A 26,732-nucleotide genomic window follows, 5' to 3' on the forward strand; every position below is an offset into this window, starting at 1 on the left:
CGACTTCAATGTGGAATAAAGCGACCCGACTCCTCGGTCGGTGATAAACGCCCCGTTATGGATGAAGTATATACTTTGAAGAGAACCATTTCGGGAGCCATCTCTGTCTGCCGGCCTCGTCTTGTTTCGCTGTCAGCCCAACACACACCTCATGTAACGTAATGCATCCTGTCAGGAGAGCAATATCTTCCTCTGTCGCACTAATAGCTCTGATTAAAGTGACAAACAGGTTCATTTAAGCTAAAAGGCATTCAGGGAGAGGACCGAAGAGAACGTCGATGCTTCTTACATTTGTTTAACTATTAGTGAGATGAAGCAATTAAACCATCAGCATGACCTTGAAGTGTCTCCTGAGCAATTAGAAACCTCCTCTGATGAGGGGCTGTGCTGTTTACAGGCAGACAGGCAGAGAGATATTTTGTTCCTTTTACTGAATATAACACTAATTAAGGAAAAAGAAAAGAATGTAATAACAATCTATTTTCATACATGTGTATGTCATGATATAGTATTATGAGAACATTATGTTCTCTAAACTCTCAGCTGTGCATGACTGTCCTTCATAATGTCTTTATTTCTGACAGACAAGATAAATTGAGAACAGGGAAAAAAAAAAGTTTTTCTTAAGTTCGCCATCTTCATCCAGGTTTCGTGAAGTGTGAGATTTTCTAGTCATGTTATCGCTCATCGTGCACATAGACGTGTGCTGAAGGCATGCATGATAAACTCTGCATATGTCTGGTTAGGCCTCATTGTGAGGTTAGAAATAATCTCTGGTTCTGCAGCAGCTGATTAGGATCCGTGACATCTGGAGCCGCCGCTCCGTTAGAGTGATAACATTTCAGACTTCAAACAACCACCGAACCACCGAACCACGCAACACCCAACACCCAACACCCAACACCCAACACCCAACACCCAACACCCAACACCGTACCTCCAACCAGAGATTCTTGAACCGTTCTCTTTGAGGACCTTGACTGTCTCTCTCTGTCGCTCTTTCTCTCGTCTTGCAGCCGCTGGACTTTTTGCACATATCTGCTTCACATGAGAATCTAGATAGGTTCCATTTATGGTATTTATAATTTGCTTTTGATGTCTTTTCATATTAAACCACTGAGTTTGCTTTTTGAATTGCAGTAAGTTGATGAATAACGTTTTTTGGAATTAATTGAACCGAATTTCCCTTTTCAGCACAGCACCCTCCTTTGTTTGACAGACATTGATATCTCAGCCTTTGAAGCTTTGTCTGAGTCATTTGAATGGGGTTATAATTAAACACTTAGTTTGTGACATTCTGGTCGTGATCCTGAGGTTTATATAGGGTTTAAAGGGAGGAAGCTGGAATACCTGCAGAGCCTGGAGAAGTCATACACAAAGAAGCTAAATTATTTTCTAAAAGTCCAGCTGACCAAGCTTCTTAGAATCAAAGCAGAGGAGCTGAAGGTGAGCCCCTCCCTCCTCAGGCAGGCCACGCCGGGTGGTTGAACCAGGGGACTCGGGGTCGTCAGGACCATGCTGCTGTGGGCTGGACGCACAGCTCTCTACCTGCATTTTCCATCCACGGGTCACTGAACACCTCCTCGGCTTTCGATCCCTGCCTCTCCAGAGTCAGCTTCCCCTCCTCTCTCTTTTCTCTCTGCCTTAAGAAAGCGCTGTGCTATTTGTGATCAGTGGAAGGCTGTGTGGCTTGAAGGAACAGGTCAGGCAGCTCCTGGAGGAGGCGCTCAGTATCCTGCATCGCCCAGCCTGCTCTGGAAGTTTCTCTCATGGAGGAAACTCTTTACTCGGAGCTTTGTAAGCTATGAACACAGATTATGGGGGATTTGATGAGAGAGGGAATCGTCAGTAATCAGAACAAGGCTGCTCCGTGGCCAGAGTTGTTTGGAAGACTGGATTTCTTGCTGCATGATTGTTTTTCTTTTAACTGTTGGGAGATGAAAAAAGCAAACACATTTATTTAATTAACAATTTTCATTCTATAAATTAGTGTAATCAACACAATTTGAATGAAGTAAATAGTTGCAGAACAGAGTTTTCAATTTAAAGTAATCTCTGAGAAGAGAAATCCCTCTGACAGGGTTTGAATTCCAACAAAGTACATTAACTCAACATTACTGCTTCAGCATGCTGATCTTTTATATGATTCATATTGTTAACAACTGGACTGAGATGAAGCATCCAGGAGAGTGAAGAGGGGGTCAGTCTCCAGCTGGAACCCTCCATGTGATCCATGGCCACTTCATGAGCGTGTCAGGATCATGTTGAGGCTGGCTGTTCTTCCATGATACAAACGGAGTCGTGTTCTCTGCAACTCATCACCTCAGGTGGCTGGATGAAGATCTGGCTGTAGGCTGGTGGCTGACACTGTGTTTATGGTGTCAGTTTTGTCACTTTTCATTGCTCTGTTATCTTTTATCATAACTGACCAAAACAACACAAAGGTCGTAATTTTCAGCACAACACTTTGCGATTTGGTGACGTTGATTTTTCTCCAGACAGGAGAGGAAGGTTAAATACAAGTGAAAACAGCTTCTGCATGTTCCTGCAGAGGAAGTGATCATGAGCTCCACATCAGTTCATCTTCACACGGTTCAGTTCAGACCAGTGTTGAGGTGAGTCCATCCATCCATCTGTCATCCATCCATCTATCATCCATCCATCCATCCATCTATCATCCATCCATCCATCCATCCATCTGTCATCCATCCATCTATCATCCATCCATCCATCCATCTGTCATCCATCCATCTATCATCCATCCATCATCCATCATTCATTCTGAACTTGAAGGAGATCTTTTAGTCCTTGAGACTCACATTTGCACCGATTGGTAAAGCATGGATGTTTGCTTTGTGACTGAAGCGCAGTGTGTGGGACTGCGCGGCTAACCACTGCCCCACAATGCCACTCTGAAACCGTGACCTCCGGGAGAGAATTACGACCCTGAATAGTTACCATTTTTATTATTTTTTTAAATTCAAGGGTTTGACATTGTTGAAGGATCTTACACTGATTTGAGTTCAGGGGTCACAAAAAAATATAAAATCTGATCTTGAGAGGGCCAGACCAGCAGAAAGACGCCATATTATCTTGTAGCCTCAATTTAAAATGTTTCTATTATTTCAGTATGAAAGGTACAACTACATAAAAGTCAAGTTCTAAATCTATTTTTTAAAAAATGTTATATGCAGCAACTTTAACGAGGCTTCCTGGTGCAAAATACAGTGAAATGTTCAAAAATGCTCCAATAACATATTATGATAATATTATTAATTCATATATTAACAATTATAATAACAACCTTGCCAGTTTCTGTTTGTACTCCCAGTAAATTAATAACTAACTGCAGTTAATTCTACTAGAAATTCACAGTGAAATTTCCTCTGTAATCTCTAAACTTGGTGACACGCTCCTGCAGCCGGGGTTCATCCTGCGGCGGGACAGTTTTGGCCGTTTGTTTGACTCCCGCTGTCTAATCACAAGTCAGTGCACACAGTCTTTCAGAAGAGCTTTCGTCACGTCACACACCCTCATAAAAAGGCCGAAGCAACAAGTGAGGTACTTTAGTTACTACTGCAAACTTGAAAAGAGAGAAAATTGACAGTTTCATGAATCTTGTTGGCTCGCTCTCCGCTTGGCACGGCCCCTGCACAGCAGTCTTTCTGCTAATATGAGGCTGGATATTATCAATCAATTAGAGTCAGTAAACTGTTATGGAGGAATGCTGAGAGTTGGAGTCTTCCCCATATCCTTTGACTCACCTCATTAACCATATCATTACTGTGCAACATGCTCTCCAACGTGTGAAGAGCTCGAAAAGTCTCTCTGGCAACTGGAACTTATGAGTCTGCCGTAACTGCGAGCCGATTTGTTTGAGACGCCGATAAGATTTTAGATTGGAAGATAATTTCCCCTCATTTGTCAAAATATTGTCACTTTTCTTGGAGAGGCATTTTTTTGGGTTGCATGTATTGCGAGTGACGGCTCGTTTATTAGCGGCTGATGGCTTTTAGCATGTGCTGCCAGCACGACGGGTACTGACAAAAAACTGTTTATTTCCTTCGCCATTATGAAACCAAGCATTAGACGTCACACGGAAGAAGTGCCCTGACAGTAGAGATACTGGATAATAACCCGTCCCCCTGCTTTCTTGACTCACTTCTAATGAAAAGAGGAAAACTGTCCACTGAGTCACCGACTATAAAGTGATTGACTTGTTTTCCAAGGCGTTTATTGAGTGCATTTTAGTACAATAGTTCTCAGAAAGTTACAGTTTACAAACTCTTGACACGTACTTGTCACAATTTACAAGTGGCAGCTATACACAAACAAAAAGACAAAAAAAAAAAGATCCCATTCACACACTTTAACAGTGTACCTGTGCACACAATAATGTCTGTATACACCGATGTGCCTGATACGCACACAACAAACGTCCAGTCACACAAACCAACCAATAATGACAAGTGCACAAGCAGCTCCTCCGTCCGCCGTGTACCACAGAGGGAAGTCAGAGTCTGGTCCCGCGCCCGTTCGGCTCCCGTGTGTGTGTGTGTGTGTGTGTGTGTTTTAAAGTTGTGTAGATCCTCACGTTCCCAGTCCTAAGGACAAAAGAGAAAGAGAGAATGGAGTCGTTTAGTGACTTTTTAGTTTTGCAGGGACTCTTGTTGGGTCATTTTCCGGAGCATCCACTGCTCTTATCCATAAAACACAGACACAGAGGACGGCTGGTCACTTCTGAGACAGTTACAGTGCCGTGAAGCATTTAACAAGCTGTGTTCTGGTGTTCTGTATCAGCGCGTGATGAATGGCTTCCATATGAAACGGCTTTCGGAGAGCGATGGCGAACCGCCTCTCCATTCATCACACTGGAGTGTCATTACAGTCAGATATTTAGGAAGACAAACACGGCAAATGGAAAGAAGAATCCCACTGTTGCATAATGAGTCCATTCTATCATTTCATTCACAAGCTCTTGGGTTGAAAAGCAAACACACGAGACTGAGCTGAATAGAGGACTAATGCATTCAAATTGATTCACTGGCTTCAGTAAAGGGGATTTATGCCAATCTTGAGGAGCATGTGATTATATTTAGGAATACTTGGTAAATCAATGACTGGGAGAATTGAATAGAAAAAGCAATTGATTTCGCCCACGAGGCAAACCAGTTGCTTGATTACAGTATTTTCCATTACCGAAGTAACCCAAAGAAATGATCATTTAGATAATGAAAGACGAGTTGCTGTATAATCCAGGGAGCCAGATGAAAGACACTGATTCCTTTCAATGAAGCAACTTTCATACTTTCATCTAACCATCCCTTTTTCCTGCCATGGCTGCCACGCAGCCCCGCCCTCCCGTAACCTGACTCATCCTCGTCTTTCTGTCACACAGCCGCTCGCTCTGCCCGGCCTCAGCCCACTTTCTCTTCATTAAGCATCAGCCGGGAATCCAGACCACGGAGCAGCATAATGGAGGCTTCCTCTGCCAGTGTGTGTGTGTGTGTGTGTGTTTCCTGATGGCCCCATCAGTCTCCCTCCCAGTGGCTGATCAGACGCCTGTCAGACGGGGGTCTTAGCAGGTGTTTGGACCCACTGGAGCATCCAGCCAGGCATTTCTGAGGCCAGCGCTGGCCCGGCCCGGCATCAGGCTCGGCCCGGGACAGCTCGGTTACACCCAGGATAAATGAGCTGGAGGCGTGCCAGCCGGCGGGAGCAGCCACGGAGAGGGGGCAGGACGGAGGAGGAGGACGACCGCAGAGGGGTGAGTATACTTAATAACCTGCTAATGGGCCTGCCATCAATTTCTAATTTTGGATGCAAGGTGGTTACAGCCATCGTCACCCGCGTCTCCTCAAATGGGGCCGTAAAGGATTTCAGCAGGGTCACAGCTCCTGCAGAAATTAATTCCACTACAGCTCCGCATGGCGGTTAGACACTTTGCTTACAAGGCTTGGTGTCAAAGGGGGATCGCTTTGTGCCACTCCTCTTTCATTTTAAAAGGCCGGCGTTGACACACTTTGATTTGGACAATATATCTTTGGCTTTGCGGCAGCCTGAAGCGAGTGACCAGGTAAGACTCACTGCAGGAAAAACAACATTTCTTATCGAGCGACGTCACACTGCACGCTGCCATCAAACTGCAATCCAAAGAACACCATTTCCAGGCTAAAAGGGAAGAAAAACACCCTCCTGCACTATCCTCTAAATGTATTCAGAAACACTAAAGAGTCATTTCATAGGCTGTCATCCATGACACCCTTTGGGAGGAATGTAGACATCTCACAATCAAACCCGACCAAAGACTGCACGTCCAAATACCAACTCCTGCAGCCTGGAAGGAAATGCTCGCTGTGTGAAGCTCTCTGCAGCCCTATAGCATTCGCTTTCAACTGGCTTCCCCATATGGCAGCAGCATATAGAGGAAACGCAGAGATAAACTGGGCAGCTTAGCGGCAGCAGTCTATTGGAGGCAGTGCACGGTGAGCGCCGTGCCCATGTGGGCTGCTTAAGCCTGTGTATTCATCGAAATGGCATCGGGTGTCTGTTGGCAAACCTCAGCCCAGATGTTCACTTTCACCGAGCAGAGGAGTGACGGTGATTCATTCTGATTCCGCTGCCTTCATTACAGACTCTCCTATGCATTTCAAACTTGCAGAAAATCTTGCCAAGATATTTTCAGCACCCATGAGAAACTCTTAACATGATTTGCCTGAAATAAAATCTCCCAAATATAGCGGAGCCGTTTGACGTGAAGCTGTGCGATCGGCAGATGCTCACCGTGCGGACGGCGGCCGGCCGGGGCGTGGAGCCCCCTCCCTCCTTCAGGACCGCTCCCAGCACAAACGACAGGTCGGGAAAACAAACCAAACATAAAACATTTCTGTACAGGTAAGTGCTCACTAGCAAGAGACAGCATGTGTACACCCACATTTAACATGATCTCCAATAAATGGACGTTTTTTTTTTCAGTTACTTTAACTCCTACAGCGATTTTCATACAGATCTACAATACCGATTCTTCACCCACGGTTCCTTTGATGGACGCTCAATAAGAGTTTCAGTCAAAATTGTCCCGGAGCTCCTGGAGGGTGGAGCTCAGTGTCCAAAGGAAAGCAGGGCGCCGTAGAAGTCTACACATGGCATGTGTCTATCACAATCTAACCAACGTGTCGTTGCCAAAATGCAAGCGGACAGTTCTGTACATACATAATCATATATATCACCTTCAATATGAAGGTTATTATGAAAGATATAATCATATTTAGCAAGAGATAAAGGTACTTCTATTCTCTGAATCTGGGGTGGGGGCTGGTTCAGGAGTCCTGGGGGGGGCCGTCCACCCAGGACTCCACAGGTAGTGTTCAAGTTCAAATACACGTGGGTGGCATCCTGCTATAGTGACAAAATGAAAAACAAAGGAACAAAGGCTAAAAGACAAAAATAGAACTAAGCTCTGAGTTTTCACCAGTTCATTTACAATACACGTTTTAAAATCTTCCAAACAAGCCAAAGATGAAGTGAGGGTTGAAATCGCTGCTGCACTGTACATCCCTGTAAACTCCTCCTCCTCCTCCTCCTGTAGCCGATCGCTCGGCGGGCCGAGCCGAGCCGAGCCGAGCCGTCTTCTCCACCACACACGGTGACAGCAGTACGGGTGAAATCACAGGTCTCGCGTTGTTCCTGAACGTCGAAGTGAGCGTCTCGCGGTCCGGATGACAGCCGTGTGGACTGCCCAGGCGCTCCCGTCTCAACGGCTGATTGTTGGAGTTATTTTGGTTTACGATGGCGTGAAAGGCAAGTTCATAACCACGACGACTGACGCCCGTCCTCCTCCTGCAGTGGATTGAAGAAACAGTACCTAGTCTGGACCCTGAATGCCTGGAGTGGGTTTTATGACGAGTGACGGTGTGGTAGTGTAGACCCTGGTCTCCTGTTATCATGGTAGTGGATTAGATTAAGACGATAGTCTCGACTCTGGCGCGTTCCGATGAATCGGGGGTCATTCGAGGGCTGCTGCTGTCGACGGTCCTGCGAATGCTGCCCGCTCCATGGCACAGCGCCCCCTGCAGTCATGCCATGGTGGTCGGGGACTGGCTCATCTGCACCCGCATGGACTGGATGTTGCTGAGGATCTTCTTCTGGTGGCCGGCCAGCGTCACTCCTATTCTCAGCAGGTCCCTGCAGGGGAAGCGAGAACACACTTTGCTGAAACAGACGACAGGATTTCCAGCTGTGAAGCTCGAACAGGTCATTTCAATATGCGCCAATTACACCCCTGAAAAGAGGCATTCTGCGGTGCGTTTACCGTGCTATCGGCACAACATATGAAGGGACATTTTCTGCAGAGAGCTGGTGGCAATGAACAGAAAACACAAATATACTAAATTAATTCTCTCACTGGAGAGAAGACTTGGTAATGCACGTTGCTTTGAATTGCAAAAAGACAGCATAAATACTACTGAGCCCCGAGCATACATTTTTAATAAAAAATGTTAGAATGATTTAACATTTTCACATAAATTTGTAGACCAAGCAACATTGTTAATTAAAATAAACCAAGTGTGATATTTGTGTCTGCTGGTAGCGCCAGCGCTATGAGAAATGTTGTCATGACACTCGGCAAAAACAACAGCAGCTAATAAATATCCAGCCACTGCACCATCTTCTGCACAACATGGATCCACCTGAGAGCGTCTGATCACACCGATCACACTGCACTGCGGATCGGAGCAGGTTCACCTGGACGGGCCAGCTGCCCCTCACAGGACACACACACACACACACAGTGAGTTCTAACCCAAACACACACACGTTGCGATTGCCTTATGCAAGCTTTAATCAACAGTTTCGGGATACTTATTTTCAAATTCAGTCCTGAGCTAGCTCAAATGTGAATGTTTCCTACCACGGTGAGTGATTTCCTCTTACAGGAACTGAACACACACAAAGGATTTAGTTGGAGGTAATCACAGAACGGCTCCCGTCGCCGGGTGCAATCATGCTAAAAATACATGCACTTGACACTGAGTCATTTTACAGCAGAGAGCCGGTCAAGTGCCGTGCGGGGTCAGAGCTGATCGAGCAGGCGAACTCACTCTGAGGTCATCTGAGCGACCAGCTGCAGCGAGGTAAAGCCTGAGTTGAGGAAGTTGTCTCTGTACTGGCTCATCTTGATGGCAGCCAGCCAGTCTTCCACCGAGCTGAAGGTGTTGAAGTCAGGTATGGATCTGTCCAACAGTGGCTGAGAAGGCCTGCAGGACAGAGAGAACACCGGAGGATGAGGTGCCCAGAAGGGCTTTGATGCAATATTAAGTGAAGTGGGTGTTCAGGAGAGAGACACGGTGTTTTTTTATGTGTGGGCGTGTAAAAAGAACAAAAAGTATTCAGTGACTGGATATCTGCTTTGACCTCCTCTGATCCCACATCCCTCTCTACCTGTTCCAGAAAGATGCTCACTCGCAAAACAGGTGCAAAAAAGACGTGTTTCTGGAAAATAAAAACCTCCTTTTCTTGGCTGAATGTCCGCTATTATGTGGCAAAAACAGCCTGTGAGTGTAATTCCACTCAGAGCCACATGCCACTGAACCGGCCACAGTTACGTAAGAGAGAAAGGAGCCCGAAGACAAACGTGCTCCACCGCTCCATCTCTGGCTCGCCAGGGGAGAGAAGTTCACCTCTGGCAAAATGGCAGAAACCCAAAGCACACAGCCAAAAACAAACGGCTCCGGGACGAGCGTGTGAGTGACCCTCAGTGGCAAAGTGAAATGGGAAATGTGCGGAGAAATCCGTTTCACTGACGACCCGGACGGGCCTGAGAGCCCCGTCTGAAGCAGGGCGGCGCCAACAGATTTCACATCCAGAGAGAAACCAACGCGCCGCGGCGCGTCTTTAAAAACACAAACAATATTTATGCAAATGAGATGTGTTTTTTATTTTTTTAATGATTGGATTCCTTTTAAAAAAAAAAACATGTTTTTGTTTCATCACTGCAGAGTAGAAAGTGAACATTTTATATAGTGGAGAGAAAACAAACCTGGGGAAGGAAAAGTTCAGGTTTGATGCAATCAGCCGTAATAAATTCATGTTTATTTTATGAGCTGAAAAAAGGGCTGCTTTATGTAGAAAATACTGTATGTAAGAACAGATGAAAGCGCATTTGTGGGTGTGAAGTGTGTGTGTGTGTGTGTGTGTGTGTGTTCTTCCCGTACACTGCAGGGATGTTGGCTACGGCTTTGAGGCTGGTGGGGTTACGGATCATCTTGTCCAGCGTGCTGACGATGTCGGTGAAGCGCGGTCGCACGTTGCGGTCCTTCTGCCAACAGTCCAGCATCAGCTGGTGCAAGGCACTGGGGCAGTCCATGGGGGGCGGCAGGCGGTAGTCCTGCTCAATGGCATTGATCACCTGAGGGGGGAGAGCAGGAGCGTCAGGGCGGACTCACATCCTGGCTCTGATAGGCCGACTGCTGTCAGCTGGAGGGTTCGGTCTTCCTGAATATTCAATAGAAATGAAACATTAATGTCATGGAGCTTTCAGTCACTAATCAATCACATGAGCCCCCCTTTCCCCCCGCCCCCACCGCCATGCGGTGCAGTGACAGTCCTTGTGGTCGCTGAAGTGCCCTCTTCCTCTTGACTCCAGCCAATCAGACGTCACTGCAGAGCAGACAGGAAGCGGAGGGACAGTCACTGTGGACGGGACCTCACGCAATTAACACGGTGGAGTTCAGAAACTTGACCCTCGCCTCCTGGAGGTTTGCAGGCCTTCCTGTCATTGTTGGAGCGTCAGAGACAGACTGGAGAATCTAAGTTTGACGGGAGCCTTGAGCAGGAGTGGAGGACTTGTCACTTAATGATCACACTTTCTCACTACTTTTATTTGCAGACCTTTGAAGGAGATTTCTTCTGATTATCTGATATGTTCCTATTTCTGCTGTTGTTGTTGAATATTCTGATTGATCTACTCTGATATATTCGATAATCAACATGTGAAACTCCACATTTTGTCCTTGTGGGGGGATTTACTCGTATTAACAAGCAAACAGACACGGACGGATTCTTCCCACTGATCCTTCTGGATGAGTACACCTGTGTGTGTGTGTGTGTGTGTGTGATGTTAATCACGGCGGTGTTGTTAGTCAATCACCTTAAAAGGAGCACGTTTCATACAGGAAGTGAGTCAATCAGGACCTACTGTATATCATCAAACATTGTCTTTTCTTCTTCTCTGAAGGAGACATGAGACTGAGTGAGACACTTCAAAAATATACGTATCTTTTTATCCTTCATCTGTCTTCAGCCTGTTTACTATCCAGAGTTACACTGAAAACAGTAATCAGTAAACTCGTGGCCGGGTTGTTCCACTCTGTGTCTCTGAGTCTGTTTGACTTGCAGTCCTCCATAACGGGCTGAAATATGGTTTGTGATATAAAAACCATTATGCCAACTTAAGACTATCAAACAGAGCAAGATATGCTTATTCTGCACTCACAAAGTCAGTAGAAAGACTAAAGGTTACTTAGATTGCTGTATTTCATACATCCACAGTGTCTGGAGGTATCATCTCTTCTGGAAAATGCTTAGCTGCGAGATAAGAGCCCGATGTGAAATCATGTATAAAAGATACTATCGTTAAAAACCCGGGCGCTGTTCTGCAGGTTGCCAACTCCGCCCCGGAGTCCTGTGCAAGTCAGCAGAATCCTGACAAATGGTGAATATGGAGAAAAGGAGGAAGAGAGGAGGGAGCGAGCGGAGCGATGCAATATTAAAGACGGGGGACTTCAGGAGATAAAGTGGTTCTGGGTTTGGACTGGTTAAAAAAAGACGAAGGGGGAAAGATGAAGAGGGAGGGGTGTGTGTGTGTGTGTGTGTGTGTGTGCGTGCAGCCTGTGTGGACCGAGCAGCCGGACACGCTGAGTGGAGCCGGGCCCACCAGGCACAGTTTGGCCCACTGAGGCAACATCTGCTGGGTTGGACCGTCCCGGTGGAGCGAGGTCCACTGAGGCCTGCTGGTTGGCTCGCCGTCTGGCTAAAGGAGCTTATGGGAGGAGAGAGAGAGAGAGAGAGAAAGAGAGAGAGAGCGAGAGAGAGAGAGAGAGAGAGAGAGACCTCGGCACACGGGCCCTTTTCCAACGGCTGTGTGTGTTTGTGTCGGTGCCTGTGAGCGTGGACCTTTTCCAAGCGGACATGGAGAACAAAGCAGAGCTCTCAGCAATCATTCACCGCTCTCAAAAGCTGGCCAGGAAGGAAAGGGGATAGTGTGAGACGGTGCCCATAATAAGTCTGCTTTCAAAGTCAGAGTCAAGGACATCTTCAGCAATGATGCTCCGAGATGGGTGCTGATAAAAAGTGTGTGATTTATTACAGCTTCCCCTCTTATGAGTTATGGCTGATTGTGTGTCTTTGGGGGCGAGTTCAGTATAACCACATCTGTACGGAAATGGCTGCTCCGTTTAATGGGCCGCTCTATTCACATTCAAACTTGTTTTTATTTACTTTTTTTTTTTTTTAATGAGAGAAATGATAAAAATCCAACCTAAATGTTCCTTTTTATGGTTTTTCTGAAACTTCTGATTAAACTGGCACTCCAGCTTCCTGGCAAATCGCTGCGTCTTTAAAATAAAAAGCTCCATCTCCAGTGTTGAGTCAGTGGTAAACACACTCCTCGTCCAGCCCGCCTGCCCGGATCAAAGGAAAGGGCCTTTCTCCTCATAACGGAGAGTCCGCGGACAGAATATCCCGCCTGAAACAGGAAGCGTGTTACATTAGGAGCGCAATGGCCTCTTTCTGTCCACTCCCACTTACATCCTGGTTGGACATGTCCCAGTACGGCCTCTCTCCGAACGACATGACCTCCCACATCACGATGCCGTAGCTCCACACGTCGCTGGCCGAGGTGAACTTCCTGTAGGCGATGGCCTCTGGAGCCGTCCACCTCACTGGGATCTTCCCCCCCTGATGGAGAAAGACAGAGCGGGGAGAACGGGTGAATCAGCAGCCGGCAGCCGTGTCGTCCTGTTCCTGATGCAGCCGTCGGTCCTCGGCCAACACAACACCCAGGGTCTCCTGCTGGAATCGAGCGGGGCGGGCCGGAGCTGCTGCTCCCACATCCAGCCTGTCCGCCTGTAATTGGGCTACCTGGGCTCCGGGCATGCCACGCGCCGGGGTGATTGAAATTGACAGCCGCTTGTTTAAAATTCTGCATGCACGCACACACACCGACACAGCTTGAAACATATGCAAGGCTCACAGTGCGCATTCACACACACACACACACACACACACACACACACACACACACCAACAACCTTGTGCCTCCTCCTCCAGCTCCACGGCTCCTTCCCCGTACCGCCGAGGCGACTCGCCGCCGCATCGGCTCAACCTGAGCGTTTGAGGATGAGCCGATCGGAAGGCAATGAGTGACGGAAAATACTGAATGCTGAATGCATTCTGGGACTAAGACACGCCCACATCCCGTCGGTGTTAGCCTCACCAGTTCTCACATGTGCACAGGGAGAACATGCAAACTCCACGCCGCTCATGGGGAACTGCACAGCCTGTGAACAGTCACACAGGACGGCGGGGAGGACGACCTCTCTAACGAGAAGCTCTTCAAGGTCTGAACCATCCGACGGCACGGGTCAGCCAGGAAAAAGCGTCCAAGGAATTAAGCAATTCTGCAGCGCGTGTTTGTGCGAGTGTGTGACAGACCGAGGAAATAAAGGAACAAGAAAGAAATAGAGAGAAGTGGAGATCAATAGCTGAGAAAAGGCTCTATAAGCCCCTCTGAGTTCACCGCTTCTCTCATATCTCTCACTACTTCATATCTGAATCTTTTCATCTAAACTGAGACCCCGGGACACTTTCTTCTGCCCTTTCTGTTGTCAGAGAGCAATGAAAGCACACAGATACAAGCTCTATCTTCTCCTCCAGAAATATAAAATAACCACTCGGTGTACGCTTCATCTGTCACCCGGTCAGGGACCATACTTCACAATGTTATGTTGTTTTTTTTGTGGCCATGCACCAGATGAAAAACAGAGAAATAAAGGCGGCAGAATACCATTTAAAGAAGAAGAGCGGCTCCAAGCAAAAACCCCGTCTCTGTCATTACGTGCTCATTCCCTCCTCTGCGCTCTACATCTGGTCTCATGCCCCCGGACGCCGTTGGGATATGAGCCGAGTGTCGCTGGAATGGCCCGAGCAAAGAGAGCGGGCTTCACAAGACGCTCCAACGAGACAGACTTTAGTAATAACATTTCCAAGGCGTGTGAGTCACAGGCAGCTATGCAAACCCTTGGTAATTACTGCTGTGGGCCAGTGATAGCGCTGCCAAAATCCTGCTTTAATAACAGCCAGTGCTGAACGGCTCATGCATACGAGGAAGGAGGGAAAACATAATAAAAAGCTCCAGAGCTGTTTTCAGTAGAAAGAGCATTAATACCGCAGGGGATGACTTGGGGCTAGCTGGAGTGATGATGGGAATTAAAACAGACCTAATGTCAACACAAAAGCACAAGTGCTTTGTGAAGCCTTGGAGCACGGGGGGCGGGGGGGCTCGCTGGATATGCTATATCGTGCTGGCTACTGAAAAAGGAACAAGCTGTTTTGTGTTGGCCTTGTAGTGAAATATTGCCCCTTAAAGCAGAATTCACACACTCCTATTATTTTGGGCAGTTAGTCCGGAGTGTGTGTAGATGAGCCAGACCTCACCGCCGCCGCAGCCTCCAGGCCTTCAGACCAGTAATCTATAATCATATCAAGTGATCCTTCACCAAACTCCCCCGGTAGAAGACTACAGCGTCCGCTTCGCCACTCACACTGGGCGGAGCTATTTTCCGCTTGAGAAGTTTAGCCTCAATGAAGACGGAGCGAGTTCCCCGGTGGGAAGACGACGAGCAGAAAGACTCCAGAAAGACACTGGTTTGTTCCTTTTCACTAAACCCAGAGGTGGCATCACCTCCTAACACACACTCCTTCAGAATGCTCAGTTTTTCTGCACACTGCTTGTGATTTGAGCGACACGTTGGGTGTTTCCCCGCAGAGGAGCGGAGGCTGTCTGTCATCCCGGTGTCGGCGCACTGCGCTGGCTGCGTGGAGCCGGTAGCACCTGGTTGTGACCGGCCGTGACAGGTTGTGACCGGCCGTGACAGGCGGAGATGTGTGTGAGGAGCGGCTGCGGAGGACCGCCGCGCCGTGTGCAGACTGTCAGGGCGCGCCGCCACGACAGCCCGGACCGCAGACGATGAAGGATAAACACTCGCTGGTCAGGTAATGTGTGTGCTTACTGACGTCTGTTCTGCTCCCTCAACTCGGTAATGTGTGTGTGTGTGTGTGTGTGTGTGTGTGTGTGTGTGTGTGTGTGTGTGTGTGTGTGTGTGTGTGTACTGATACGCAGAGCAATGATATGAAACACCTGTCATGTCTTTGCAGTAGCTGGAGCTGGGAAATCCACCAAGGTGCCAGATAACTTCATGTAGACTGTCACTAACATGCTCATGTAGGATGGAGGGAAACACACACACACACACACACACACACACACACACACACACACACACAGAGTCATGTTCCAGATAAGCTCGGTGTAATTGGAAAAAGAAGAGTCCAGCATTCATTTTGATTCCTGCAGAGCTTTTTTTCCGCCTCGCTGAAGCTGTTTACAGATTCCAAATAAACTTTTCTCCTTCATCTCAAAGACAAACATGTAGCTCTTTCCCTCCCTTTATTCTTTTTTTGTCCCACGTTCTCCCTTTTTCTCTGCTTTGCCTGTACAGCTCCAGCTCCAGTAATCCATTTCCAAACAATGCACACTCAAATGGACTTGAGCACATTTACTTAGGCTGGAGAGAGTGCTCCATCAACATGGCTTTAATGAAATCCTGAGAGCAGCGATCTGCCCTGGATGTCTGCCCAAACAGAATGAGAGGGAGCGAAGGAACGGGGAGGAAGAGTGACACAGAGGGGCGAAGCGGGAGGACGGCGCAGAGAGGCGGCTGGTTGGAGGCTTCTCAGAACCTCGTGGGAATGTTTGGCTCCGTCTCGACTCACAGTCATGAAGAAACTCCTCTGTTTTTAGAGCGTTCTCTGCCGAAACATCACCTGAGTGTGAATCATAAACAGAATCACACACCCTGAGTCTCTGTCTCTATTAACGCTTTAAAAAAACACTGTGATTCAGATGGAGCAAAGATAGTGAAGTGTCATTTAGCTCCATGAAGAACGGGATGAGCTGCAGGAACAGTTTCACCGAGGCTTTAGTTATCGGTACAAATCAATAAGTGTGTTCATTTATGGATTCATAGGTTTAAAAGTCTTCATGAGGAGTTGGAAACTGCTCAGACTAGCTTCTCGCTCTCAGATATCACAAGCTGAAGGACGTGTCGGGGAGCGGCTGGTGAAAGCAGCAGAGGCAACAGGAAACCTGGACTGAAAAAGGAAAGTTTGACAATAAGTTAATATTCTGAAGATATTGATCCAAACTCCACAGGATGAACATCCACTTCCTGTTACTTTGTTTGTTTTTAGGGACTGACTGGACTTGGAGAAGACGTGTCAGACTGGTTTATGGCAGATTTGTTTTTGGAGATGAAAACAGCAGTTTTTTTGGACAGTCCTGTGCTCCTGGTGTTGATCCTGTTCGTCCTGAATGGACTGAATGTGTCTCATAATTCACACAACATGCATTAATCAAACTGTGCTCACTCATAACATTTCTTTGAATGCAAACTCATTTAATCTTTTCTTTTCTTTGTTTGTCTTGACTATTTTTCCACAGCTTTGTAGTACTGAAATCAAGCCGTTAGCTCCGTACATCCAGAAGCACTCTTCTTTCATACCGTAGTTTCTACAACTCTCACTGCTCATTTTCTCTTCACTGTTTGGCATTCTCATTGGACAGCAGCGTACACGTCTCACTGTGGAGGAAAACATGTTTTCACATGCTCCTCTTGTGCCTTCTGTTTCCTCTGCATCATTTAACAGCAGTTTGGTAAAGGAGTTAAATTCAACTCATACTTATACTATTCCGCCCTTATCAAACATGTTCTCAAGACGTTTTCATGGACAGGGCAACCACATCTTGAACGGGCCTTGAGGGGCGTGGAGTCGGGTGGCTCGGAGCAGGACTCGGTGAGCGGCGGACTCAGTTCAGATGCAAATGCTGTCAAGCAGCCACAGATGGTGAATGGACGCCCGGCTCCCACCGACTCTGGCACACATGGCAGAAGGCATAAATCACGGCAGCCTGCTCTGGATGCAGGAAGCAGGTAGGACGGAGGACGATCAGAGCCTCCGACTCCTGTTTATTAACTTTTTATGCTGAATTCACTGAGTAAATGAAGGCTTTAACAATGATGACAAGCAATAAGCCTAAATGAACTTGAAATTCGTGTGTGTGCGTGTTTGAGAGGGATCCCCACGAGGGCGGAGTCAGCCCCACGTTTGTGGCAGGATGGAAAAAGTCCACTGTTCTGGCAGGTGGGGTGGAAATAATGATTCGTTTCATTTCATTTCAACAACATGCTGCTGTAATGAGCAGCAGCCTTTGGAGTGTGATCCACTGAACATTTGCTGGGAGGAGTTCATGCTGACAGATTCCTGAAACTCTGCACTGTTTGGGATTGCTTCTGTTCTGAACGTGTTTGAAAAGCTGTAAATCAGCTCAGCCTTGAGCAGAGATGTTGCTGTTTGTGTTATCAGCTGGCTCAGCAACCCTTTGATTGTTAGATTTGATTAGAAAACTGCTTCTTTGCCGTGCCCTTTCCTCGGTCTTGCAACCTTTTGTGAAATCTGTTGCTATTTTTTCCTCCTAACTTTGTGATGGATCATCTTGTGCAGTGTTCCTGCGTAAACAGCCTAATGGATGCAAAACCCTGATTCCACTGCTCCTGTTGGCGCCTGATATCTTTCATGCTTTTATTTTTAGTGTGCGCCGGCAAAATACACACAGTCTGAGAGCAGGACGATCCTGGAGGCCATGCAATTCTGCACATTTCATTCAGAACGCCAGTAAATCACAGCCAGTGTGGTCAAGCTTCAGCTCAAGCTGCTTGTATGTGAGATAAAAGGAAATCCGCTCCCTCATCAAGCTCCAAGGTCAGTTCCTCTACAAGCTTTTCCAGACACAAATGTATTTCAATATATCTGCAAGCATGAGCTCTGCCCAAGATAAAGGCAAAGCAGGGAGAAAATTAAATCAATGAGAAATGGAGATGTAAATGCGCAGATAAAACGTGAAACATGGGTAAAGAAATGTAAAACCAAGTGCCTTTGTTCGCCTGCGGCCTGCTCCATATGGACATTTACTGCTTGTTTACTCAGAGCCTCTGTCCCCTCAACTTCCAGCGCATGAATATTTCACCACAGGCACAAAAAAAAGTGCACGAGCCCGAAGCCAGTGAGAGTGAAAAAGGATGCAAATAGAAAAGAGGCAAACGACAGAAAGCGCGGCGCTGTCCACATAGTGCGAGCGCCGGAGCGGAGCTGAGCGAATGTCACTCAGGTCACTGGGATTTGACGGATGAGCTTTGTTACCGGCTCGCCGTGACCTCGCCTTTCAACCTCCCTCAGCTTTCAATGACACACAAACACAAACACACACTCTCTCGGGGAGACACCGAGGGGAGAAAATACGTAGAGGTGTGCGCGCGTGCGTGTGTGTGTGTGTGTGTGTGTGTGTGTGTGAGGATCAGAGAAGGTGGCACAAACACACACCTCTCACCACATACTTCCCCACTTAGTCACAACATACAGCAGGCGTCTGGTGACATGCGAGGCACTGACAGCCCTGCACATCGTCAGCAGAGGCAGAAATCCCAGAACCCCCAGCACTCAAACACACACACACACACACACACACACACACACACACACACACACACACACACACACACACACACACACACACACACACACATACACACTAGCAGGAATGCGTTTTCTTTCCTGTTTCCCATCAAGCATTAACCTGGTAACACTCATAAACGGGCCCCACCCTTCACACACACACACACACACACACACACACACACACACACACACACACACACACACACACACACAGCGTGCTTCAGATTACTTCTTATTTCGTTCATTATCCAGCTGTAACTGTTACTAACAGGCTCCTGCTTTAAGTGTTTGTCTTTTAAGTGTTTTGTTTTCCTGATGTCTTATTTTTGTTTCCATGTTTTCAATGTCATTATCTGTTTCTTAGTTTCTGTGAAGCACGTTTAACCGCGCTGTGTGAGGGTGGTGTTTTACAAAAGAAACCTGCCTTGCTGATTGTAAGTGAAGCCTCAGCTTTGAAACACTTTTCAGCCTTCAAAAACATGTAAAGTGGCGTTGGTGAAGTGCTGGCGAAGCTTTTTGAGCCCCATACAGTGAATCAGACCGCCACGCATGCACTGTGTTTCTAGCCCTATGGACCTTGATTCCTTGACTGCCAAATCTCACTTTTTCACAAGGACACACACACACACACACACACACACACACACACAGACCGCTTCATTCTTATCATCGCTGTAAATGGTGCATTAAACCTCGCTGCTCATGCCCAGATCTCTGACTTCCACTCTCCCATGGACTCAGACCTCAGACCGCTGAGCGTCACTCCTCACGTCGGCGGCGGCCTCGCCGTTCCAGCGCACCGTCCTGTTGCCTTTGGAAATGAAGTGTGCAAGTGGAGAGAAATGGAAGAAGAGGCATATCTGCTCTGACTGCCTGGTGGATCAATGCAGCGAGAGTTAAAGCTTTGATCAAATCGACGTGGTTGGCAGGTAAGCAAGGTCACTCACACTTTACCAGGACTATCGATGCGGTGATAGATTACTTTAACGCCATACAACCAAGTGGAGCAAATGCAAACACAAGACAGCTTAAGCTGCAATGAAACACAAAGTCTTTAAATTAATTACCAGGCGTCACCTTAGCAGGACCGGCGCAGCTCAAGTATTGTCCTTTGAGCCTAATTAATCATGACTTTGGTAAGCGGCCAACGGAGGGGGAGGACAACCTCCTCCTGCCCAAAACGCAGCAGCACGGCTGTGGAGCCAGCCCACGGCCGGGGTTAACACAATTACCAGCAGGTCCTCCCAACCATACATCCAGCGTCACACCACAGGCCTGGAACTCACAATTACAAGCAAAAAAAAAATACATTTAAAAAAGCAGCGGAGGGAAAGAGGTGATTAATTTGCAGGCGGGGGAGGTTGGTGGCCATGTAAATCACTGCCTGTCACTGCAGTTTCATTTCTCCGAATCCTTCGGCCTTGCGTGCAATAGCAGCCTCCTCGGCCCCTGATTGGTTAGCATCAGGTCATAACCAGAGAGGTCACGGAGTGAAGGGCATGATCCGAGCCTTCATTACCAAACAGGACCTGCACGCGGCGTCGGACTCACATGTTCCCGCCATGCGTGCTATCAGCATGTTTCCCTCAGCCTGTGCTCTGACTCTTCATTACCGTTGCTTCTATTCAGGAACTTGAGAGGTGTTTTGGTGATTTCACCCCTCTGGCAGATGGTGAGCTGTTAATAAAATCACACACAGGAAGTAATAACGTACAATTATCTTGATTGGTTCTTAATTTTCTACTAAAGGACATTTTACTGTAAAATCAACTCTTTTTATATTTTACCTCAACGAAACATCTGATTGCTGAATATCTGTACTTTTAAAGTAAAGAATACCTCTGGCTGGAATTGTTTTGTGGCTTGCCAAAGTGAAAATGTAGTTGATGAAAGTAAAGATTTCACCTGTGATAAAGGCAAGTGAAGCACAGCCAACGCTGTGATGCACTTGTTTTAAAATCACGATCACAAGAAAACACGCCATGAAAAAGCCCAAGAGTTAGCAAGCGCGCGCCTGCCAGACTCCGGCTTCAAACCTGCACTGTGCACCCTGTTTTCAGAGTGTGCACTGAACAACATCAGAATACTGAACACAATCTATAATCCCAGCCTCACCTTTCCACCCGGGTTTATTAGGAAGCTCGGCGGCGCTGCGCCTCTTTGGAGCTGAATAAAACCCGTTCAGCCTGCCGCAGCCGCCGGGGTCCGGCTGACAAAGCCAGTCGTTCCTGGGAACAATTAGCTCCCGGCCACAGCGATGCAGAGTCCAGTCCGCCCCGGCACCTGTCGCACCGCCACACCTGAACACCTGAACACCCGCCTCTGCCAGTCACTCCCACCCTGCTATTCCTTGGCTGAGGCTGTTTCCAGTGGATGAAATAATGTTTTTCAATGTATTCAACTTCAGCTCAACCACAAAGGAAAAGAAAAGCTACCAGTGCGGTTTGTCTTATTGTTTCCTTTCTTCACCTATATTTAGATAAAGACAAATTATTTGGAGGATGCTGCTTTCATACCTGAGTGGCTCTGACTCAGACTTGTTGACGGAACGCTTTTGATCTCAACTTTCGCAATTTTCATGTCGGAATACCTCTGAAGCTGATCCAAAGCTTTTTATAGTGTAATATATTCAGATTATATTCATATTTATTCATAATACATACTGCGCTCCCACATTAGCATGGTATACAATGAATTATTTTAAAGAAAAGACCTCAAAGGTGGATTTAATGAAGCGAGTCAGGAATTCAGTTCCCAGGTAGCGGGACACCAGAGGCTGCCGGGGTAAAACACAGGACAGAGTGTTTAAAATCGTCTTAGCGCTGTGAGTCTCGTGCTGCTGCGAGCCCACTGTTCTCAGGAATACACAAACCAGAGAGACCTGCGTTCTGCCTGCACAGGACCTCACGGCTGGCAGGATGCAGCAGCCAATGGCTGATACGCGAGTAGGCGCGCACACACACACACACACACACGCTAATATCCGTGTGCGCACGCAGCAATGCTTTCATGTTGACATGCACGCCATGCGTTCTAAAGTAACCAGCCCCCACATGCAACCCCGGGCATGTCGGGAGTCCTAATGACCGGCGCCGGGTGTTTGCGGGGGTGTAAAAGTGTGTTTGGAATTAGGAAGAGGAGAGGCAGAAGATGAACTAACGACGGCTGCTAATAATTACAGATCTGTAGCGTGGAGGAGTTAATGAGGAGCCAAAGCCTCCCATGATGCCCCAGTAATAATGAATGAGGAGAGAGAGGGAGAGGGAGATGTCGGTTTGAGAGGCTGCCGCCGTGCCCTTTGCTTTCCCTGCTCTCCGGGCAGACCGGCGAGAGAGGAGCCTTCCCACAGGAGGCTCGTCTCCACACTAATGAAGATGTGACAGACCTCCGGTCCGTGACTTGCAGAGTATAGGGAAGAGGAGGAAGGACGGCGAGGAAGACGAGAGTGACAGCTTGTATAAAATGAAAGGCGCTGAAAAGGTCAAAGGTTTCAAGGACCTTCAAAAACAATGAGACAGTGTCAAAACTGATTAGGCTGATGCTTCGAAGGCGGGTGTTTGATTGGAGTATGTGTCACAAAAACTGGTTGGAGCACTTTGGATAGCATGCACAGAGAAAACCCAGAGTGAGGTGGGCACTGGGGGGTGGGCTGGGCGAAGAGGGACGGATGGAGCCAAGCAAAAAGAAAAGAGGCATCACGGCACTCACCAGAGAGCTGGTGTAGCTGGGGTCGGAGGTGTCCTCCTGCAGGTAGCGCGAAAGGCCAAAGTCGGACACTTTGCACACCAAGTTGCTGTTGACGAGAATATTTCGTGCCGCCAGGTCCCGGTGGACGTAATTCATCTCAGAGAGATACTTCATCCCTGCCGAGATCCCGCGCATCATCCCCACCAGCTGGATCACCGTGAACTGACCGTCGTTTTGCTGCAAGACAACAATACGGTTGTTTAGACATTATTCACACAAACTAATGCTACTGTAAAGATCAACATGTGTTCATTTGCCTAAAGTCTTAATGAACTTTTCTGTATGGAAACATGATTGAACGATGCACTCAGTCTGCGGCTCAGTGGGGTTATTAGAAAAGCCTGGCAGGATGTAATGATTACCACGGCCATGGTGGAGGAAGATATGTGATAAAACCTGCAACCAGCTAACGACAAACATCCTCCGGTCACCAGATCTGGAGTTGGATTTATTTTCCATTTCCTCTCTTTGTTTTCTATTGTTTGTTGGCTCCACGCTGCCAGTTAAAAGTCGACATGCTATCTTGTTCTGGAGCCGAACTAATCCTCTTGATGTCCGGAATAAGACTATACTTGTATTAGATAAGCAAAATGGACCCTCGAAGCCAATCTCGCTAATGATAGGTGCTGAAGCATTGCTGGTTGTGAGCATGCAGGCATCTGTCTCTTTAACATCCGCTCATGTGTGAACGCTCTGAAGAGCAAGCTTTGAACCCCGAAACACTGTAACAAATAAGAGGGTAAGAGAGATCGATGGAAACACAAGTCGGATGTGGCGGTTAGCAAAGCCAACTTCAAAGAGCCCATTTAAACCCACCCGAGATCAAAGTGGAATAGAAGACCAATCCATGAGATTGAAGCAGGAAAAAAGCGAGCTGAATATTGATTAAGCTGTATGTCCGCTCAATCCTGACTATAAAAGAAAGAGTGAAGAGTCCATTAATAGCTCCGGGCTTAAAGGCTGATAAGGATAGCCAGTGTGGAAATTTTCCAATTAAGAGTGATTGAAATCATGTTCATTGTCATGAAACATATTCTCTGTTGGCACCAGACAGATTAAGAAGGCTCATTCCAATTCGTATCAGGAGAGCTTCTTGGCATGAACACTTTTTTTCTTCATTGGATTGTTTAAACAATTCATTTCCAAATAGCTTGCCAGTCCCATAATGCCAACTTTCTGTTCAAGTCTCTCATCTGAATAATTGCTCTTTTCTATGACACAGAATGTGAAAGAAGCCGGGAGAACAATCCTCACCCTGAGAAAGGAGTCCAGCGCGCCGTTCTCCATGAACTCCGTGACGATCATGACCGGCCGGCTCTTTGTGACCACGCCCTCCAGACGAATGATGTTCGGGTGGTCGAACTGGCCCATGATGGACGCCTCGGACAGGAAGTCCCGTCGCTGCTTTTCCACATAGCCGGCTTTCAAGGTCTTGATGGCGACGTAGATTTCCCTCTTTCCAGGCAGCTTCAAACGGCCTTTGTATACTTCACCAAATTCACCTACGTGGAAACAGATGTTTGAACGGTTTCTCCGCCAACAGCTGTCTGTCTTCTGAACTACGGCTCAAAGACTTGTGGACAGGCATTAAAACACTATTTACTACATAAAATGCATGAACAAATCTGACCAAATCAGGGCAAACAAGCTGCAAATGCAGCAGGAAACACACCTTACGTTTGAAATACCAGCCCAAACAAAACTTTAAAGGAATACTCCGAAGATTTTGGACCCACGCCCTTTCCCTATCATTGACAAAGTTAGACAAGCTCATAATACCTTTTTTGTGTCTCTGCGTCCAGTGGCTGGGTCCCAGCTGTTAGCATCGTAGTTAGCTTAGCTCAACTGCTGGAGGTGAAGAGGAGACAGAGCCGGACTGATGAAAGCGGACAAAATCCTCCTTCCAGTGGTCCAGAGGACGGCGTATTAGCACGTGAAGTAAATCCGAATGGTTATAAAACATTTTAAAAGACGTGTTTCCTTTTCAATCCGTTAAAATAATGTTTTGATACACACAGATCTGCGCAGTGCTCCGCAGAAGGAGCACAGCAGGAGAAGCCATGGACTTAAGCCACTGTGCTCCGGTATATCCTTCCGCAGCACACTTGCTTGTGCAGATCTGTCTGTATCAAAAAGTTATTTTAATGGATTGAAAAGAAAACACATCTTTTAAAATGTTTTATAACCATTCGGATTTACTTCACGTGCTAATACGCCGTCCCCTGGACCACTGGAAGGAGTATTTTGTCCACTTTTGTCAGTTCGGCTCTGTTCCCTATTGACTTCCAGCAATTGAGCTAAGCTAACTACGATGCTAACAGCTGGGATCCAGCCGCTGGATGCAGAGACACAAAAAAAGGTATTTATGAGCTTGTCTAACTTTGTCAATGATAGGGATTGGGCGTGGGTCCAAAATCTTCGGAGTATTCCTTTAAGGCATATTTTAATTGCTTATGACTGCAGATGATTTTCCTTGACATGTAAAATATAAATTTAGAAGAACTAAATGGATTATTACAGAAAAATTAACAGATATTTTATCAAGAAAATTAACTTCAAATGCTCCATATTAAAATGTTTCCTGCATCTCCATGCAAAAACACCTTGAATACTACTTTAAATCTAGACTGAGGCTGTAATAAAATGGTTGGCCCAGCCTTGTCTCGTGTTCTTCTTTCAAGATATTGTGAACAGTGTGGCTCCTCTGACTCTCTGCAGTCATCTTTTCTAAATGACTGCCAAGTGTCTTCATATTCCCCAATCAAAGAATAACAGACAAGCACTATCTGGTAAATATCTGGAACCCATTTGATTAATTATCACAACCTCGGTGTCCTGCAGAGACGCCACACAGTGAAGTCAACAAAAGCGGAAATCTTTAATTAGTTAGTGCCCCCCTGCCTCCTTCCCCATATCCCATCTCCATCACCTCCTCACACCTCTCGTGCTGTTCGGGCCACAGCTCCGGAGCTATTCCCGGCTGCCGCTGTTACTCAGGATATTTTAGCCTCTTTAAGATTCAACACATATGTTATCTGCATGTCCTCCAGGCAGCACAAAAAATGACATGGCGGATCAAGAGAAAAGGACATTTATTCCGTGTCGATTTAACGCCGAGGGCTTGGGAATTTCTTCACAGCATTCTGCAAATAATTACCTGTTAATCATATTTAATGAACATTTCAACAGTATATGAGCTAGCATAGCGAGGACACAGAACTGATGTCTGGACCTATTTCGCGTATAAACTAAACGAGCCGGGATGATGCAAGGTAGACCGCGTTCGGAGCAACGCCAATAGGATCCAAAAACAGAGCAGCCCTGGGAATAGGCTGAAAGGCTTGACTTATTTCTTATGCCATTAGTTCCCCCGGTAGCTGGCCTATTTACCGCGGCTGCACTTGACACAGGCCCGTGACAGGTTCCCATCCGACGGGCCGCGCTCCGCGACCTTGAACACGCTGGGGCCAAACTCCCGGTTTGTACTGGGGTTCACACACACATCGCAGCGGCGGAGCGGCGGCTTCTCGCCTCACCTGCGCCGATCACCTCCTCTATTTTCACCGTGGAGACGTCGATCTCCTTGGCGAACTCCCGCACGGCCTCGTTGGGGTCCTCGTAAGTGAAGGGGTCGATGTAGATCTTCATTCCCGGGGAGCCTGAGAAGTGGGTCGGGCAGCCCAGTGGGGAGGGGCAGTTAGACATGTCGGCTCGCAAAGAGAGTTCTAGAAGGAGAAACCAGTGTTTTTGTGCTCGCGTCTCATCTCCACACTTCACACATGCATTCATTTCCTCAGAGTGTGACACAGTTTACACAGTCGCTTTGTCTTTTCAAGCTGGTAGCTTTTAGAAACTTTGAACCTGCTCTCATCGTACAACCTGAGCACGCCTCAGGAAAACTCGCCGATTAAAGCGAGTGTCTGACCAGACGACGGCACGCCGCCCAAAGGTTTTAGATACTTGATTAATTGAAGAAACTCCACATCTGACCCATCCTAGAGGCCAGGAGCGGCGAGCTGCCGGCTGAGAGGAGGGGCGGAGCTCAGGGGCCCATGGGAATCAAACCAGCAATCCGTTTCTCTAACCTCTAGGGTGACACCGCTCACTGTTTACAAACCTACCAGCCTGAAAAG

The 26,732-nt window shown here is 47.3% G+C and overlaps 1 protein-coding gene across 3 annotated transcripts in view; it reads right to left on the minus strand.

The window, feature by feature from the left end:
- Positions 1-4,217: 4,217 nt before the first annotated feature.
- ephb1 (EPH receptor B1) overlaps positions 4,218-26,732 on the minus strand; it is a 148,044-nt gene continuing 125,529 nt past the window's right edge. Inside the window, exons 10-17 of one of the 3 annotated variants that reach the window (XM_030115515.1) lie at positions 26,136-26,258; positions 23,854-24,101; positions 22,561-22,776; positions 12,808-12,957; positions 10,215-10,408; positions 9,102-9,257; positions 6,784-8,184; positions 4,218-4,604 (exon numbers count right to left, since the gene is read on the minus strand). In XM_030115515.1, coding sequence (XP_029971375.1) covers positions 8,076-8,184; positions 9,102-9,257; positions 10,215-10,408; positions 12,808-12,957; positions 22,561-22,776; positions 23,854-24,101; positions 26,136-26,258 — 1,196 coding nt within the window. In that variant the 3' untranslated portion in view covers positions 4,218-4,604; positions 6,784-8,075. Of the gene's footprint in view, positions 4,605-6,783; positions 8,185-9,101; positions 9,258-10,214; positions 10,409-12,807; positions 12,958-22,560; positions 22,777-23,850; positions 24,102-26,135; positions 26,325-26,732 lie in introns of all 3 variants that reach the window. The other 2 variants (XM_030115513.1, XM_030115514.1) reach the window with 2 other exon arrangements.

This window comes from Salarias fasciatus, chromosome 18, assembly GCF_902148845.1.
Source record: "Salarias fasciatus chromosome 18, fSalaFa1.1, whole genome shotgun sequence".
Taxonomy (NCBI): Eukaryota; Metazoa; Chordata; class Actinopteri; order Blenniiformes; family Blenniidae; genus Salarias; species Salarias fasciatus.